Source organism: Haliotis rubra, unplaced genomic scaffold (genome assembly GCF_003918875.1).
Source record: "Haliotis rubra isolate DU_JTF1 unplaced genomic scaffold, ASM391887v1 Scf600, whole genome shotgun sequence".
Lineage (NCBI taxonomy): Eukaryota > Metazoa > Mollusca > Gastropoda > Lepetellida > Haliotidae > Haliotis > Haliotis rubra.
The window spans coordinates 7,127-25,590 of NW_025767303.1; the positions used below are offsets into that span (position 1 = coordinate 7,127).

At 41.9% G+C, this 18,464-nt stretch overlaps 1 protein-coding gene across 1 annotated transcript; it reads left to right on the forward strand.

Annotated features, from left to right (window-relative positions):
* Window positions 1-780: 780 nt before the first annotated feature.
* Window positions 781-16,022, forward strand: LOC124255509 (GATOR complex protein WDR24-like; the record flags this gene model as incomplete). Its single annotated transcript, XM_046689445.1, has 11 exons — window positions 781-858; window positions 1,896-2,002; window positions 3,026-3,151; window positions 3,699-3,830; window positions 7,514-7,634; window positions 8,371-8,645; window positions 10,225-10,479; window positions 12,681-12,783; window positions 13,878-14,070; window positions 14,962-15,356; window positions 15,422-16,022. Coding segments are annotated over 10 exons (1,526 nt in total), but the record flags the coding sequence as incomplete, so codon positions are not given.
* Window positions 16,023-18,464: the final 2,442 nt, after the last annotated feature.

An 18,464-nucleotide genomic window follows, 5' to 3' on the forward strand; every position in this document is an offset into this window, starting at 1 on the left:
GGTACAATGTGTGAAGCCCATATCTGGTGTCCCCTGCTGTGATATTGCTGGAATGTTGCAAAAAGGCGACGTAAAACTAAACTCATTCACTCACACTATGATGTACAGTCAAATCCCGATGAGTCGAATGCCAGCGTCTCGAATATTATGCATAACTCGAAGTACCTGTCGGTCCCGACCATTCCCTGTCATAGTTGTCATCATTTGATTTCCGGTCAGTCAATATGAGAAGTTAATTGGTGTAGCTAACTGATCCAATTAACAAACCACCGCGGCTCACACCTTTCTGCTATTGTCGGGTGAGTTCAAAAGGCAGATTAGTGATTTTACGGAAACGGAAGAATTAGCACATAACATTTGGTTAACTCAATCAAAGGAACACCTAACTGTCCTTGTCTGTGCTAATCAGACTGGAACTGATAAGGTGCCCCTATTAGTGATAGGGAAATCTGCTAAGCCACGTTGTTTTAAGAATGTCAAATCTCTGCCGACTTCATACTGTCACAACAAGTCTGCCTGGATGACGTCTGGTTTATTTGTGGATTGGGTAAAATCATTAGATAAACAAATGCTTAGGCGGAGGAATTAGGACTGGATCATGTGTTTTTCTATCCTCATAGACATACCTATGTCTCGAATACATCAATAAGTCGAATTTATTACTTGGTCCCCAGCGCTTCGACACATCGGGATTTGACTGTATATTGCACTATTTATATGTTGTATATTGCACTATTTATATGTTGTATATTGCATGTAAATGTTTTGTCCTCTTTTCAGAAAACATCCTTGCCTCCGCAGCAACAAACGGGTCGGTTGTCATCTGGGATTTGAACAGGCCTTCTCGTTTAAAACAAGGCAAGGCATATATGTTTTCTTCATTTAATGTCGGAAACATTTCCGTAAAGTAAATATTTGTCCCCATATGGATCCGCTGGCAGATCTCCTGTACCCCATGCTGGTATATGTAAACATGTCCTTAAGATTCATGCTGTCAATGACCCCATTATTTACAGGTTGCTGAGAGATGTCTGTTGTATATCTCACTGATGTAGACATTTGTATGTGTATGTCGGTAGTTGGTGATATATACAGGGATTTACATGGAGTCCTGTATTTGAGGGTCCCTGGGACTCATACTCTTAATTTTCAGGGGTCCTGGACAACAAAATGGGGGTCCCAGACACATAAATATTATTATTAATACTATGTTGTAATAGTGTTGTAATTCAGCTACTGTTATTGTATTGTGTATCATGATCACCACATTGTTACAGTAATTAAATTGCAAATAATACCATAACCCAGCTAGTAGCAAACTCAGTGATAACACATTGTCACTTGATTGGAATTTTTACAAATAGTATTTAGACTTTTTCTGAGTCCCTGTGGACGCTCTAATAAATTTGGTTGCGTCCATTGTCAATTCTTATGGGTATAGGACGCAGGTATTCGCATCCTGTAAATCCCTGTATATATCTGTTACTATTGCTGGTTGGCACTCACAATATGCAGATAGATGATCGGGGCTGAGTAATCGATTAATATTCGATTGTGACTGTAAATCCTATATTAAAACTCATAACAGGACACAATCATAACATTGTGCAGATGAAACAGGCATCGATCAATACTATGATCAAGACAATTGAGGCTACTTCCTGTTGAGACATGCACACATGTATGTTGTTTACGCTGCAGTTTTATGAGTCAGGAAACTTTATCAGTTGTTTATGTCTTGATTTAACAAACATATCAACAGGAAACATGCTTTAGTTGAATTTGATGTTTCTGATCAGTTGATCAGCCTCTGTGACCTTGTTTATGACTTTCCATTGTACATCCTCATGGTATCAACCACACACACTCACTCACTCACTCACTCACTGTTACAGAACATGTTTTTGCGGATCACAAGCGTTCCGTGAACAGGGTCAACTTTCACAGTGGAGAACACCAGCTTCTCATCAGCGGATCTCAAGACGGCAATGTCATCCTCTTCGTACGTAGTAATTGTTTCAAGTTTACACAAATGATCTATATTGTTTATTGCACCAGCAACACAGGTAGTCCCATTGTCTATGGTATAGCAATTCAATGTTATATCCCCTAGACAAGTGGTGCAGTGGGCTAGTCTAGTGGTTAAAGCGTTCGCTCATAATGCTGGAAAACACGGGTTCAATCCCCACATTAGTACAATGTGTTAAGCCCATTTTATGGTATTCCCCGAAGTGATATTGCTGGAATATTGCTAAAAGCTGTGTAAAAACATATTCATACTGACTTCAGCACATAAATACCCTCACTCTTCAATGCCTGCAGTATTTCACTGACATGTGTTGAGAAGTGTGATTTTGCCATAACTCTCATATTGAAGTTTAGTGGGGTGTGTGTGTGTGTGTCACTCATCACACTGGAGAACCTTGTTGCCCATTTCTGATGTCCCCCGCCGTGATATTACTGCAGTATTGCTAAGGGACTGTGTGTGTATGTGTGTGTGTGTGTGTGTGTGTGTGTGTGTGTGTGTGAGTAAGAGAGAGATATGATGATTTTAGTGGGGGGGTCACCAGTTTTTGTCCTGGGGAGGTAGGGGGTTAATCGAATTTGTACACATGTTGCTTGAGGGGGTCAGAAATTTTGTACACAAAAATATTTTAAAATTATGCTTTAAAAATATGGAAAAGGAACGGGGGGGTGTTCATTGATTTTGTGCATGACGTGCAGGGGGTCACTTTGTACATAAATTTTAGGGGGGGGTCATTCACATTGTACGTACTTCTCCTTAAAAATCATCATCACCCCCCTAGCCATAACGTATGACACAGTCCCTAAAATTCAACTCACCCACTCACTCTTCTTGATTTATGTTTTAAGACAGGAGTAAGCTATTGCTTTTGAAGTATTTTACAACTTCTGAGTAAATCTATCAATGTCATTATTCAATAATACTGAACAAGGGAACTCATTTCATGTCTCCCTACTGGCGTGCTCTTGCATTCAGTGTTTGTGATGGTTTCATCAACAGGACGTCAGGAAGAAATCTGTTAGTTCAAGGTTCGTGGCAAAAGGATCAGAGAGTGTACGAGATGTTCAGTTCTGTCCAAACAGCTACTTCACATTTGGCGCCACGTACGACAACGGCAACGTCCAGGTGAGGAGGGCTCTTGTGTTACCATGGTTACACTTTGCATGTAAATGTGCTAAGGTTGAAAATCATGACATATTATTTGTCTGAATAAACAAACTCCTGGCAAATTTATGATGATGATTTGGGGGTGTGGGTGGGGTGGGGGTGGGGGTACTCATTTTGTTCTGGGGAGGTAGGGCGTCAGCAATTTTGTACTTAAAAATATTATAAATTATGCTTAAAAATTATGGGAAGTGGGGTCATTGATTTTGTACATGACATGCAGGGGGTACTTACTTTGTACATAAAGTGTATAGGGGTCATTCACTTTGTACATGCTTCTCCATAAATATCATCCTCACTCCCACTAGCCACACATTATGAACGGTCACTAAGACAGGTAACTTTAGATCAACGGCAGACTATGAAATGGCTTTTGAATATTATTAGGTGAGTTTGCTAGACCAAACCAAATTACACTAGACTGGTTTCTGACCAGTGGCTAAAGCCTAAGATTGTAGATTGTGAGGGTTGAGCTTTGTATTTGACTTTCTGTCTGACCTACCCTCAGATCTGGGACATGCGTCGGCCTGACCGGTATGAGAGTGTGTTCACCGCCCACTCCGGACCAGTGTTTTCCCATGACTGGCATCCTGAAGACAAGAACTGGATGGCAACTGCCGGGCGAGACAAACTCATACGGGTGAATTTAGACGGAATTTTATCTTTATTCTAGCTGACGCAAGTAAATACCTAACTACGAGATAGATGAGTGAGTGAGTTTAGTTATTCGCTCCACTCAGCAACTTTTCCAGCTATACAGCGGTGGTCTGTAAATAATCGATTCTACACCAGACAATCCAGGAATCAACAGCATGAACATCGATCAATGCAATTGGGACACAATGACATGTGTCAACAGTGTATGAAATAAGGCCCGTCCGACCGCCAGAGACGGTCTAGATTTCTGACAGACGGTTTAAAATTACAGCTAGCAAGCCCGATGGTCTGGTAAAATGTTTACATGTTCCATACATCTGAGTAAATTCAACATATTTGGTCTGGTTAAATCCATTTGGGGCTGGTAACAATTTGAAGTTACCAGCCCATATTTCTGCCTGGATTTTTGGCTTATTTCACACACTGGTGTCAACCCAGTCAGCGAGCCTGACAACCCGATCCTGTTAGTCGCCTCTTACGACAAGCATGGGTTACTGAAGATCAATTCTCACCCAATTCTTCACGGGTACTACGATATAGACACGTATTTACAGATCATTGACTGGTTGGTGGGTGTTTGTGTGAAATATTAATGTTACAGCTGATCTAAAGCAGCCTTAAGAAACCATAAATGTACATTTACCTCACTGGGATGGATTGTCCAATCAAGCTTACGAGCAAGTTATCTGTTTTCTGTCCAACTATAATTCACCACTGACAGATACTGAGTTGTATCTGAAAACCTATGATCAGTGGTTTATCTGCATCATACTCGGTTTCACTGAAGTGCAGTGTTCACGAATGGTGTTTCAAAGTCACAGGACATTGGGTCCTGTAAGTTTCAGATGTCTGTCTGACCCTTTGAAAATGCACACGACCCATGGAATAAAATTAAACACACATTTCAGATTTAATATTTCTTATAATTGACATTGAAATTATTAACAAACATAAGATTTATAAACAGCAAACAAGTGTCACATGTCACATAAAACAACTTCAGTCAAACTCATTGTGAAATATACAGTCAGACACTGGGGCCGGCGGGTTGTAGACTTCTGTCTGACCGTTGGCGAATCTGCCGGATTTGTCAGAGGGTCAGACGCTATTCGTGAACACTGAAGTGGTCAACATCATAAAAGGCATCAAAATGAATCTTGTGGTCAGACCTGGTCACTTGATTATCAGTACCACAGCAGACGGATCATGGTTCTCAATATTCATCACTGAATCATCTGGTCCATCATACAGCTGGAATCTGTCTGTGTACAACATTAAAAAACAAACAAACTATGAAGTCTTTGAATGGTATTTAGAAGTAGAAAGAACATGAATGCATACACGTTTTTAAGGATAACAGCTTCTTTATTCTGGAGAGCAGAAGGTCGCTGGTTTGATCCCCGACCGCGTCATACCAAAAGACATTAAAATATGGTACTTGTTGGTCCCTGCCTGGCGCTCGGCATTAATGGGTACAACAAGGACTGGTTGGCTCGGAGTCAGTATAATGTGTCTGAGTGGGGTATTCATGCTTCACTGCGGCATGCCATTCCACTCCTTCCATCCATTCTCATTTAAGTCTACCTATTCCATTGGTGTGTCCATTGTGTATTCATGTCCATTCCATTTTCTATCTTTTCGTCCCTGTCCACTCCGTGTATTCCTTCTCCGTTGTTCAGTCCTTTTCCGTGGTTTCAGTTGTCTTGTGTGTGTGTATTCCTGTGTTGTCTATATGTCCATTTCTAAATTCCGGTCTCCATCTTTGGCCGTGCCTGGGGCTGTCTCCATCTTCTGGGTTTCTGTCTTCTGTGTTCCATTCTTCTTCTCTTCTTCCTGGAATCTCTGTTCTTCTGTGTCCTGGGTCTGTGTTCGTGTGTTTGTGTTCTCTGTGTGTGTGGTCATCTGTGTTCCGTGTGTATGTGTTTGTTCCTGGAGTGTCTATTTGTGTTTCTGGGCTGTCTGTGTTCGTGCTGTGTGTTTGGCTGTATCTGTTTGTGTGTAGATATCTGTGTCTGGGGTTCACTGGGCCATTGTCTATTTATTCTGTGTGTTCCTGGAATGTCCTCTGTTCGTGTTCCGTGTGTGTGTGTTCCACTGTGTGGCTTCACAATGGGGCAGCCATGTTCCACTGGGATCTGTGGTTCCTCTGGGTCTGTCCATGCACAAGGGATCTCACATGCCTGTGTGTTGGGGTGTAAGTTCCTGGTGCTGTGTCCGTGTTCCATTATTCATCCTTGGCTGTTCCATATTTTATGTATGCCATTTCCTTTGTCTTCACTGGGGCTCTTCCTCCTTCCTCAGTCCGTGTCCAGATGTGTGTTGTGTCTCTGCACATCCTTCCTTTCCGTTCCACTACTGTATCCACGTGTCCATTCTTTTCATCCATGTGATTCCCGGGTCTCTTCAGTCCATGTTTCAGTCCTATGTGTGTGTGTGTTCTACATGCGTCCAGTTCTTCCTGTGTGGTCTGGGATCCATGATCCATGTGCGTCTTTCTCTGTGGTCCGGGTCCTCCATGTGTCTCATGTCCATGTGTTCCACTTGCTGGATCATGCCTTTCCTGTGTGTCGTGTCCTGGGGTCCTAGTTCCATTTCCTTGGTCATTCTTCGGTCGGTCTTCCTCTGGATCCTTCTGTGTCATTCCAAGGATCCATACTGTTCGTTATCCTTCCTTCACCACTTGTGTTTCCAGGTCTCTGGTCGGGTCCTGGTCATTCCACTTTCGTCATGCTGTGCATGGGTCCGGTCCACATAGAAATGTGCTGGCCATTTCTAATGTCCCACCATGTTGGTTGGTCTGTGGTGTCTCGATTCGGTCCATGCTGTTCAAGTCTCTCCATTAGTTTTTTTCTTGGCCACAAGTGCCGTGTGGCAGGGTCGTCCTGGGGCTCTATGAATGGGGTCTCATGGGTCCATTGGGGCTCCACTGGTGTGGGGTCTCCTCCACTGTCTGTTTGTCCATCCATCCATCCACTCCGTTCCATCCATCCTTGTGTCCATTCCATTCCGTCGTTCCGTCCATTCCGTCCGTGTCCGTTTCCGTCCATTCGTCCACCGTTCGTACGTCGTCTGCCGCATTCCGTCCATTCCGTCCGTCGTCTTGATGATTGATCTGTCTATCTGTTTCGATCTCTGATCTCCATGTTTGTGACTGGTGGCCAATCTGTCTCCTATGTCCATTGACACTCCATCAACCAAGTCATTGAGCCAGAATATCCACTACGTAAACCCAGCTTCCCCGTGAAGATCCGGGTTAGAATTGATCTTTAGTAACCCATGCTTGTCGTAAGTGGCGACTAACGGGATTAGGTGGTCAGGCTCACTGACTTGGTCCTCACATGTTGTGTTGTATGCTGTGAAATATGAATATCAGCATTAAACAAACCAGAGGCTGCTAACACTTACTGATCTCATGATCGCAATACCATACCATTTTATGCCAAGGTTATACTAACAGCTCCCTACACATGGTCATCGCATCCCAGTTACGTAGATTGATGCTCATGATGTTGATCACTGGATTGTCTGGTCCAAACTCGATTATTTACAGACAGCCACCATACAGCTGGAATTTTCTGAGTGCGGCATAAAACTAAACTCACTCACTCAGTATATCATCAGCACTGAAAATAATGGACTTGTCATGTGACATGATTGCTCCGTTGTCTTCAGCAGGTGGCCCAGATATGGGGGTTGTTGAAGATGATGTTCGGGCCGACCACACAGACCCTCACGCACGTCTCGAAGCTGGTCCAGAGCTCTGGCGATAAACAGGATGCAGAAAAAGGTTTGTCTCGTAGAAGATGCAGATGAGAAATTATCTTCAGCAACTCATGCTTGTCTTAAGAGGCAACTAACAGCGAGCCTCACTAGTTTCAGTCATGTCATCATATCATAATCACTTTGTTGTCCAGATTTATGTTTGTTTGGTCGGATTTTCTTGGAAACTGCAAGGATGGCACTTTACAGGAATCAATAAGTGATAAGTTTCAGTTTAAAAACAATCATTAAAGGTTCTTATTGTACAGTTATATTGTGAGTTAATCCCGTGGTTAATCTTTTGACCATGGTCTTCAGTACTGGCATTTTCTCAGAAACCCTTATGAATGACATTTTAAATACATCATTAACTGATAAATATATCATCAAATTTAAAAACCATCATCAAGATATTATGCTGTACAGAGGAGAGACACTTTTTCCAAATTTTGTGGGTATTTGCTCAGACGGACATACTTCATTTCAAGGGCTTAAACTTGTAAAACCATTCAAGTTTTATCATGAAACTTTGTTTCTTTTTTTCATACACAAAATGCTAGATATGTTAAATCACATTTTGTATTTCCATCGTAACAGGTTCAGATGAGAGTGGGGTTTGTTTCATATCTTTCCAGTGTATATTTGGCTAATAAGGATTTCTGCTTTTCATTTGGTATTCATGCATGGTGCAAGGACTTTCCTTTGCTAAAGATGCAAGGATGTTTGGGATATTAATGAATCTTGTTGTTGTTTTCTCCTTTTAGGCTCACTGAAGCAGATGGGTGCAAGTAAACCCTTGGCCAAAAGCAGTAGTGAAATGATCGGAAATAAAGACTCTGACATCGAGAAGACAGCGACAGAGATGACGTCCGGTAACAGCGATGACTCCTCAGACTCGGAGAGTTCCGAACCACGTGAAATGACAGACATAGCCAGCGGTCTGGCCAGCAAACATACCGGGGATTTCTTCTTTGGGGATGGAGAACAGGATGTTCTGGGATTCAGCATCGACTACGTGTCACGCCTCGAGAAACCAGAGGTGTGTTTGTTTGTGTCTGTCTTTGTTTCTTCCTTCTGTTTCTTTCCTTCTGTCTCTGGTCTTTCCTTCTGTCTTCTTTCTGTCCGGGTGGTTGGGTAGCCTCATGGTTAAAGCATTTGCTTGCCCTGCCAAAGACCCGAGTTTGATTCCCCACATGGGTACAATGTGTGAAGCCCATTTCTGGTGGGCCTGGATCAGACAATATTTTGGCAGTCTGTTAATAATCAAGTGATTGATATCATGAGCATCAATTCACACGGTTGGGATGTGATGCATCAACCAAGTCAGTGACCATGAGTGAGTATGATGCAAGGTTTTATGCCACAATAGCAATATTCCAGCAATATTCCAGCAATATCCGGCAGGGGACACCGGAAATGGACTTCACACATTGTACCCATGTGGGGAATCAAACCCAGGTCTTCAGCATGATGAGCAAACACTTTAACCACTAGGCTACCTCACTTCCCCAAGTAACCATGACTAATCAGTACTGTTTGTCTCCCCTTTCAACAAGGATGGCTTGCTGAAGAAAACTTTACAGAGGTCATGGGTATCAACACATAAGACTGGTGTTGTCAGCTTCTGTATTGTTGTAACAATCTTACCATGGTTGCTAGGGATACTACATAATGGAGGATATGAGATGAGAGACTAACACTTCTCTCACCTGCCATGATGGTTGCTGGCCACAGAATACAGGACGGATAGCTTAACACAAACTTGGTTGGGATACAGCTGATAGTATTGATAGTGGTTCTGTACTTGTTTCTTTGAATAAGACAGGACCCATGAAAATCACGCTTAGAATTGGTGTTGTAAGAGGCACTAACAGGTTCAGGGTCACTGACTTTGTTAACACATGTTATCGCATCGCAAGTGTGTAGATTGATGCTCATGTTGTTGATCACTGGATTCTCTGGTCCAGACTCAATCGATTTACAGGGGGGTGTTAAACAACAAACAAAACAAAAATCCAATAAGACAGAAAAGTTACAGTCCGTTTGAGTCAAGAAGACAATTTTATTATTGTACAGTCACGTAAATATAAGTAGTATACATGTTTATCATTTACTAATGCAGAATTTTCCGGACTCCACCCAAAAGTTCTTTTAGAAACTATCATTAAAATTTTGACACAGTTTACTATTTGTTACGAGGGAGGAGTGCAGAGAAAGGACAGCCAGGTGTTAGAGAAGCACGTGCACAAGTCCCTTCTCTGCACTCCTCCCTTGTAACAAATAGTGAACTGTGTCAAAATTTTAATGATAGTTTCTTAAAGAACTTTTTGGTGGAGTCCGGAAAATTTTCAAATATAAGAAAGCTGTTGGGTATTAGTAAATGATAAACATGTGTACTATTTATATTTATGTGGCAATTTTGTACAATGATAAAATTTGCTATTCATCGGTCCGTTTCTGACTCAACGGACTGTAGGGGTACTTTGCTGTACCGAATTGTGTACTCACCCTATGCTGGTTTCTAACATTCAAGCCATGTTTTATCGTTTATGGTAGACATACCTTGATGTTACTGAAGTGCTACAACATATAAAACTTTTCTTACACTCCATTTGCAGAAGGACTGGACTCTTCCTAGTGAGGCATTCCAGCCACGTCATGAGATCTCAGACCGTACGACCCCTCCGGAACAGATGGAGAGCAGACATGACAGTTTGATCAGCTCAGGGAATGCCACAGATATTATCACACGTACCGTGCCTTCCGAGTCGGAGGAACAAGATTTCCTCCTGGCTGTGTCCAAAATTCCAAATATGTCATCACTGAACTCGAAGAACTGTGTAGCGCAGCTTCTCAGAGACTTTGCAGAACAGGTTGGTGGAATTGTTGTTTTTCAATATTAGGTCATGGGTCAGCTGTGACTATTGGGTCAAGGTCAACTGTCACTAACAGGTCAGGGGTCAACTGTCTTTATCTGATCAGGGGTCAGCTGTAACTATCGGCTAAAGGGTCACCTGTCACTATCAGTCAACTTTCATTATTGGTCAGTGATCAATTGTAACTGTCATGTCAGGGGTCACATGTCACTCTCAGGCCAGGGTGAATTCATTGTTGGGTCTAGGGCTGGGACGGGTACTCGGGTTCTCGAATCCGGGTCTGGTACAGCTGGATTCGAGGCCTATTTCTAGGAATTGAGTACCCGGAAGAGGAGAGAACTCTGTCACGGCAAGGGCAGATAATAACCAGTCATTTTCATTATTGCCGTAACACACATTTGCATCATTGGTATTGTCCGATTACTGGAGGTTATTATTAACGACTGTAATATATCTGAGCATGAGCAGTGAGGAGTCAAGTTGCAGTAACAGCGGTAACGAAAAGTCCTGTGTTTTAACGAGGAATGCAAGTAATGGTGTTACTCTCTATATTTGTTAAATAGGCGTAAATTAAATAGCCTAAGTTCAGTTTCAGAGTCTTATTGCCACCCTTTCAAGTTTTCTATAAAAGCTCTGTCAACTCGTGATTGAATATTCAGAAAGTTGACAGAAGCGCTTTATTCCTAACATTTCTGGGTACTCGATTCCGATTCAGGTACCGGGTAAGTACATGTGGGTACTCGATTCCATTTTTTCCTACCCGTTCCAGCCCTAGTTGAGTCAGGGGTCAACTATCCGGTCATGGTCAACTGTCACGATCCAGGTATTGTTAACAGCCAATAACAGGTCAGGTATCAACTGTAAATGCTGCTTGATACACTTGATGCCAATAAGTACTCAGGACAAAGTCATTCTGGAAAACTAAGGACAGTATGACTCGATCTTCAAACAATCTGGGGGCAATGGGGTAGTCTAAGGGTTAAAGCCTTCGCTCATCACGCCAAAGTGAGTGAGTGAGTGAGTTTCGTTTAACGCCGCTTTTATCAATGGGTGCAACATGTGAAGCCCATATCAGGTGTCCCCCGCCATGATATTGCTGGAATATTGCTGAAAGCGGCCTAAAACCGTACTCACTCACTCACTCAAGCAATCAGGACTTGAACAAGGCCACAGCAAGTTCCAATCAGACCGCCAGAGCGGTTTGTTTCCAAGTGCACTTGTTATATCTTAAGAACCATTGCCATCTGTAATCAATCTACCAAGGTCCAATTCCATAAGTACTGCTGTACTTATTATGAAGTTTGTTGAGTGTTAACTCCTTCCAAAAGAAGTGTATTGTCACTCTCAAACACCTTGTTGTATTCTAGCAGATATTCAATATGATCATTTCAATGCCGATCACTTGACAGGTCAATAGTGATAATGTGACAAGTCAATATTCAGCCAGTGATTTGACTAAACCTTTCAGTTAAGGTTTATCTACTGATGGGGTCAAAATATGTTTCTTCATATGATCTGGATGACTGGTGAAATTCAGAGAGTCTTAAAAGATATTTAACAGTCGTAGATTGAGCTGAAATAACTGGCATGCTTCATGGCTCCTTTTTTCATGCCTGTGTGGCTTACTGCATTCTCTTCCCACAGAGGTTACTTGTCATATCTTCCTACGAACCTCTGTTCTAATACGGGCATATTTCCCGGTTCTCGTAAAATCCCCTAGCAGCAAAAGATCGCAACACGAATTATCTCCCTTCTTTCTATCCAATCAGAACACGCGTTACATCGACCAAATATCCCCCATCTGCCGGGGACTTGTGTTGATGCTACACACAAGACATTTAAAGACCAGCTTGTCCGTTGTCAACGAGGGCGATGGAGACGCCACTGATCTGCCATAACATGACTGAGTTCTGTCTAGAAGAAACGTTTGCGCATCGCGCAGGGGAAGAAGTTTAGTTTTCTCGAAGCATACGGAAATTACCGAGGCCTTGCGAATAATCACTTTTGAAACAACGTCGCTGATTGCACAACTAAATCTGATTGCCTCCAATCACGAGTCTTGAACGCTCACACCATGAAAGGGCCGTATTAGAACAGAGGTTACGTAGGAAGATATGACAGGAGTAACCTCTGTGGGAAGAGAATGGGCTTACTGTAGAAATAATATTTGTTATCATAAATACACAAACTATCTTCAGGGTGATGTACAGACTCCAGTGTCCGTTCTTCTAGTCCTGGGAGACAGGGTGAGATCTGTCATAGAGGAACAAACTCAGGAAAACTGGTTCCATTGTTACATAGGTGAGTTCCTGATGTTATGTGGCTGACTTATCACTGTTGCATAGGTGAGTTCCCGTTGTTACATGGCTGAATTCTCTGTTACAAAGGAGAGTTTGGCTCCCAGAAGTTTGGGTTTAGATTGATCTTCAGTAACCCATGCTTGTGATGGAATCCTGTGGTCGGGCTCACTGGCATGGTTCGTACGTGTCATCATATCTCAGCTGTGGAAATCAATGCTCATCAATCACTGTATTGTCTGGTCCAGACTCAGTTATTTACAGACTACTGTCTTAAAGCAGGAAATTTAACAGCAGTAACAAACAAACAGTCATGGAACATTTTTCAGGCTGTGGTGCGCCAGACTAGACACAAACAAACAAGCATAAACATTGCCTTTAAGAAAAAGTGTAAATAATTGCACCTAGTTTAGTAAGAATATAAGAAGAGAGGCATACAATTGTATTTTTTAAACTTATCAAACTATTAACTACCTATAACCACTCTCCGACCCAGAGTTCCATGTGGCAAGCCAGCATAGTACCTCTGCCACAGGCCAGAAAAATGTGACGATTCGTCACATCTTGCAATTTCCATCTACACATCTAACTAAACATCTTTAATAGAATGGTTTAGTTTCACTGAGAAAATATCCAAAAACATGTAACACTATTTCGATTTGCGTAGCGATCCTTTGTTTACATAGGTTGTACGGCTCCACGTGCTGTCATCGAAGCCGACGGAGAGCAAACGATGCAGCCAGTTTGATATCTAAATATGTACTGTCATAGACCTAACTGTCGCAGTTGTGGAAGAATATATATGTAACAATGTAAAACTTTATGAAGAGAGGGCCGAAAAGCTTTCGTGAGTCCAGTCTCTTATTATTATGAATATGCGCGTTTGATTACAAACAAGAGAAAAGTCCGGTTACGTGATATGCAAATTAGCCTGTGGCAGTGATGTTATGTTGTCATTGCTGTGCCGGAGTGTGACCTATAACAGGATAAAAGATTACCAAACAAATTATAAAATGAATTGTTTGCTGATTGGAAGCAGAGATGACTCCTGTATGATACTGGATGAAAACTAAATGTGTCTTCCTGATCTGTTTGCAGAAATGCTTGGCAGATATAAACTGTGGTCGAAAGCAAATGAAATCATCAAACTAAGCCACGTCCCCCAAGTGAAGTATTTGAACCAAGAGTCCACAACTATCAACACCCTTTGTGCCAGATGTAACCGTGGTCTGCAGCAGAACCGATGGCTCTGTGAGAGATGTAGAGTGGCAGCCAACCTCTGTAGTATATGGTGAGTTATGTACCTGGGCCAGTTCCACAAAGTGATTGTAGCGCTAAACTGATCTTAACTCCCATACTTTGGCATATGACTGTCATAGCACTATGATCGCTTTGAGGAACAGGGCGGCATATACATTAGTTACACAAGATATTTCAATGTGACCCCCTGTCAAGTGTTTCTCCAAGCCTGGCTGGGGGAGGTATCAAATCTGAGTATAAATCAGATTTTAATCAAATTGAAACTAATGAAATGGTTTAGATGTAAAATCTTTCATCCCATAGCCACTATGATTGATTGCATGTCCTCAGTAAGTTCAATTTGGGGCCGTTAATCTGTAGTTGCTGTTTTTCAGATATGACAGTAAAAACCACTTGAATACTGGACCAGCTGTTAAGTTGATTCTAAACTTTGAGTTATCCCAATGCAATGCAGATTGTGAGTCTTTCATTAGGTTAACATCGTGACAGCTGGTTCTGTTTTTAATTCAGCGCTGCATGCATTGTTTGCAAGTTCCAAATTCTGTTTTGTCGTTGGTTTTAGTCATGTAAAACCTGGGACGGTGAGGGAGCCTAATGGTTAAAGCGCTCGCTTGTCACACTGAAGGCCCGGGTTCAATTCCCCACATGGGTTCAGTGTATGAAGCCCATTTTCTGGTGTTCCCCTCCATGATAATGCTGGGATATTGCTAAATCGACGTAAAACTAAACTCACTCACTCACTCACTCACGTATTCACTCACGTCATCTACAAGTCATAGGATGATTAAACTAAATTTCAACTTTCAGTATATTCTGAGCGGTTCCTTATTGACATTTTATGTTAATCGTTTACAATGACATTAAATTCATCATACATTTACTTCAGGTTTCGAACTTCCTATATACATCTTGTATGTTGCAGTCACCATCCAGTGAAAGGCCTGTTTGCCTGGTGCCAGGGCTGCTGCCACGGGGGGCACCTGCAGCACATGAAGGAGTGGCTGGAGACAAGCAAGTACTGCCCCACAGGCTGTGGCCACAGGTGTGAATACTCCTGACAGGAACAGCATGTACTGCCCCACAGGCTGTGGCCACAGGTGTGAATACTCCTGACAGGAACAGCATGTACTGCCCCACAGGCTGTGGCCACAGGTGTGAATACTCCTGACAGGAACAGCAAGTACTGCCCCACAGGCTGTGGCCACAGGTGTGAATACTCCTGACAGGAACAGCAAGTACTGCCCCACAGGCTGTGGCCACAGGTGTGAATACTCCTGACAGGAAGAGCAAGTACTGCCCCACAGGCTGTGGCCACAGGTGTGAATACTCCTGACAGGAACAGCAGGAAGAGCACTGTACTGCCCCACAGGCTGTGGCCACAGGTGTGAATACTCCTGACAGGAACAGCATGTACTGCCCCACAGGCTGTGGCCACAGGTGTGAATACTCCTGACAGGAGTGAATGCTTCAGACACCAAATTTCGTTACTTCCCTGTCAGGAGTATAACAAGATCTCCCGACAGCAGGAATAACATGTTTATTTGTGATAGAACACTCCGAGACAATCCTGACAGGAACCACGATAATTCTTTCCTTCCAGAAGTCTGGTGAAGATCGTGCTAGTTATCTGAATGACAAAACATCTTCAAGCATCCTCCCAACAGGATTCCCCATATCAACCCTGACCAGAGAGTAACGCGAGGATGTTTATGCCATTTGAATGCCTTCACCAGTTCCTTACACCAGTCTTGACAAAGCCACTTGGAGTGTTTCAGACATGGACATGTCATATGCTGATCTCAGTCTTACCTCACAGCAGAACTCCATCTATCATTTTAACTTCATCTGTGGAACCATAGACATATCATCCTAGGTGGCAGAGGTTAGCTTCGTAATCAGAGGACCTGGGTTAATATGTCCTCATTTGCATCTACCGTATTTCCTCTAATAAGCACCCAGGCACTTTTTTCAACGGACTTCCAGACCTGGGCCCTTATTCTCGAAACGTTCGTAGCCCTAAGAATTCTTAACTTTGATAGTAGCCAATGTGTTAAGAATGGGCTTAAGAAGTTCGTAGGGCTTACGAAGTTTCGAGAATAGCTAGCCTGGTGCTTATTGGAGGCCCGGCGCCTATTGAAGACCTGGCTCTCATTGCGATTACTGAGTGTACTGTATAGATTGAGTGTTACGTCGAAGTTAGGGACCATTCCTTAATAAATCTATCTTTGGATCAAGGGAGAATACATTCATGAAAAACATACCCAGCACTTATTATAGACCTGGCACTTATTTCTTAAACCCTTCTTTACCCCGGCGTTTACTAGAAGCCCGGCGCTTATTTTAGACCTGGTGCTTATTAGAGGAAATATGGTATGTTGATTTTGTCTTTAATTGAGAGAATCTCACTGTCTCGGTGTTCTAGCAGATCAAAACGTTGATGTCCAATAAAAACTGAATTCGACAAATTTTGAGATATCTCAGCCCCATGAAAGTAAATTGTAAAATGGTTACATGCTTGGAAAGTATTTGAGAGTAAAACTATCATTACAGCTGTTACCTAGTAACTAAACTGTATAATTCCAGAATAATTGATTAATTTTTTTGTCTTTTGTCAGAAGGAATATTTTACTTGAAATAATATTGTTTTCTGGTATCATACTTCAGAACTGACACCTAAATCTACAGAGAGTTTTCAATTGATCGTTTTGATTTAATTTTAAAGAATTTTATTCCTACAAGGAACAGGACAGATGCCATTTATCTGCTGAATTCTAATTAAATATTCACTGGTCTTAATTCTTGGGCGGTAAGGTAGCCTAGTGGTTAAAGCGTTCGCTCGTCATGCCAAAGACCCGGGTTCAATTCCCTACTTGGGTACAATGTGTGAAGCCCATTTCTTAGTGATATTGCTGGAATATTGATAAAAGCAGTGTCAAACTTAACTCACTCATTCTAGTAATTCTTGATTTCATATTTACCTGTATTTCATATAGAATACGCTTTTCTGAAGAAAATTCTATTCATATGTGACTGAAAACTTATAATTTATGAAAACAATTCTTCTTCTCATATAGCCATGACCACATTTATCAAGTATGTAACCAAACACGGCACCAGAAATATAACCATATATACAATGCCGTCCGGTAATTCCGAGCACCTAAGCACATCGATCGCAACATGGCAACTAACGTCTCTTATTTTTTGTGGTTTACGTGACTAAACATGCTGGTATGCATCATATTTACCTAGAAATATAAGTTTTATTGGCGACTATAAGATTCTAACGTTGCATTATGCCATACAGTTTACCTTACCGGCGTTCTGACGACATCGCTTGCTGTCCGGTAATTCTGTGCAGCAACTGATGCACATAACATCCAGCTGGAGATCCGAAGTATGGAAGCATATTCGGCCAGATTATTTTCAAAAATCACTTTATCAATGTAAGGAAGAGTGTTTCGTATTAAATCCAATTATGAATAATGATGAAAAAGGTTTGAAAGTCTGAAGAAAACGAACTTTCATAAAACTGTCAATTTATCTGTCAATTACTGTTATGTACTTAGGAGATCAACATCATGTGTTGGCCAATTTCCGTGTGTTATTGAGTTTTTGAGGCATGGGAATTCATTTGGAACCGACGGTGTCAGCTGGAGGTTTCAAATGAAATATTCCCGTGCTTCAAATACTCAATAACGCCCGGAAATTGGCCAACACATGATGTTTATCGACATTGTAAACACAAAAGTAAACCAGAAGGTCCACACACGTTTTTGTGTCTGCACTCATTGACATAGAGTATGGGTACAGCAGTGAAATGTCATCAGACAGTCATTTCGGCTGTCTCCCATTGTAGCATCTGGAACTGCTCATTTGTGACGTCATTTGGACTTTACGTCACATTATGATTTAAATGACGTCATCACAGCTGACGACGTAACAATACAATGGTGTGAGCGATGTTTGTATGTATTAATACGCAGCGAATTTCCGGGAATCTAATACCATTTGATCACGTTTTTCAACCAATCAGATTAAAGAACACAGTGGCTTTTGGTTTACAATTACCTTTAGTGATTAAAAGCCAGTCCTTTGTAGAAATGTCCCGATTTCAAGCGTAAATGTGGTAGCAGACGATGTTAACTTCAATACGGAAGTACGCTATTGCAGCTGCGCAGAATTACCGGACGTGCGGAATTACCGGAATTATACTTGTATATATATATTTCATCTCCTCTGTTAGATATTTTTAACAAGGTGATATCAGAGCTGTTGTTAAGGAATTTCAATGAGAGTGTTTTGTTTTGAAGCAATATGTTTGTGGTCACAAAAGCAAGTGTTTGTACTCTTTAATGAAGCAAGTCTCCACTGGGAAATAGCGTTGTTGTTCTTGGGCAAGTGTAATCTTTCTGTGATTTGCTC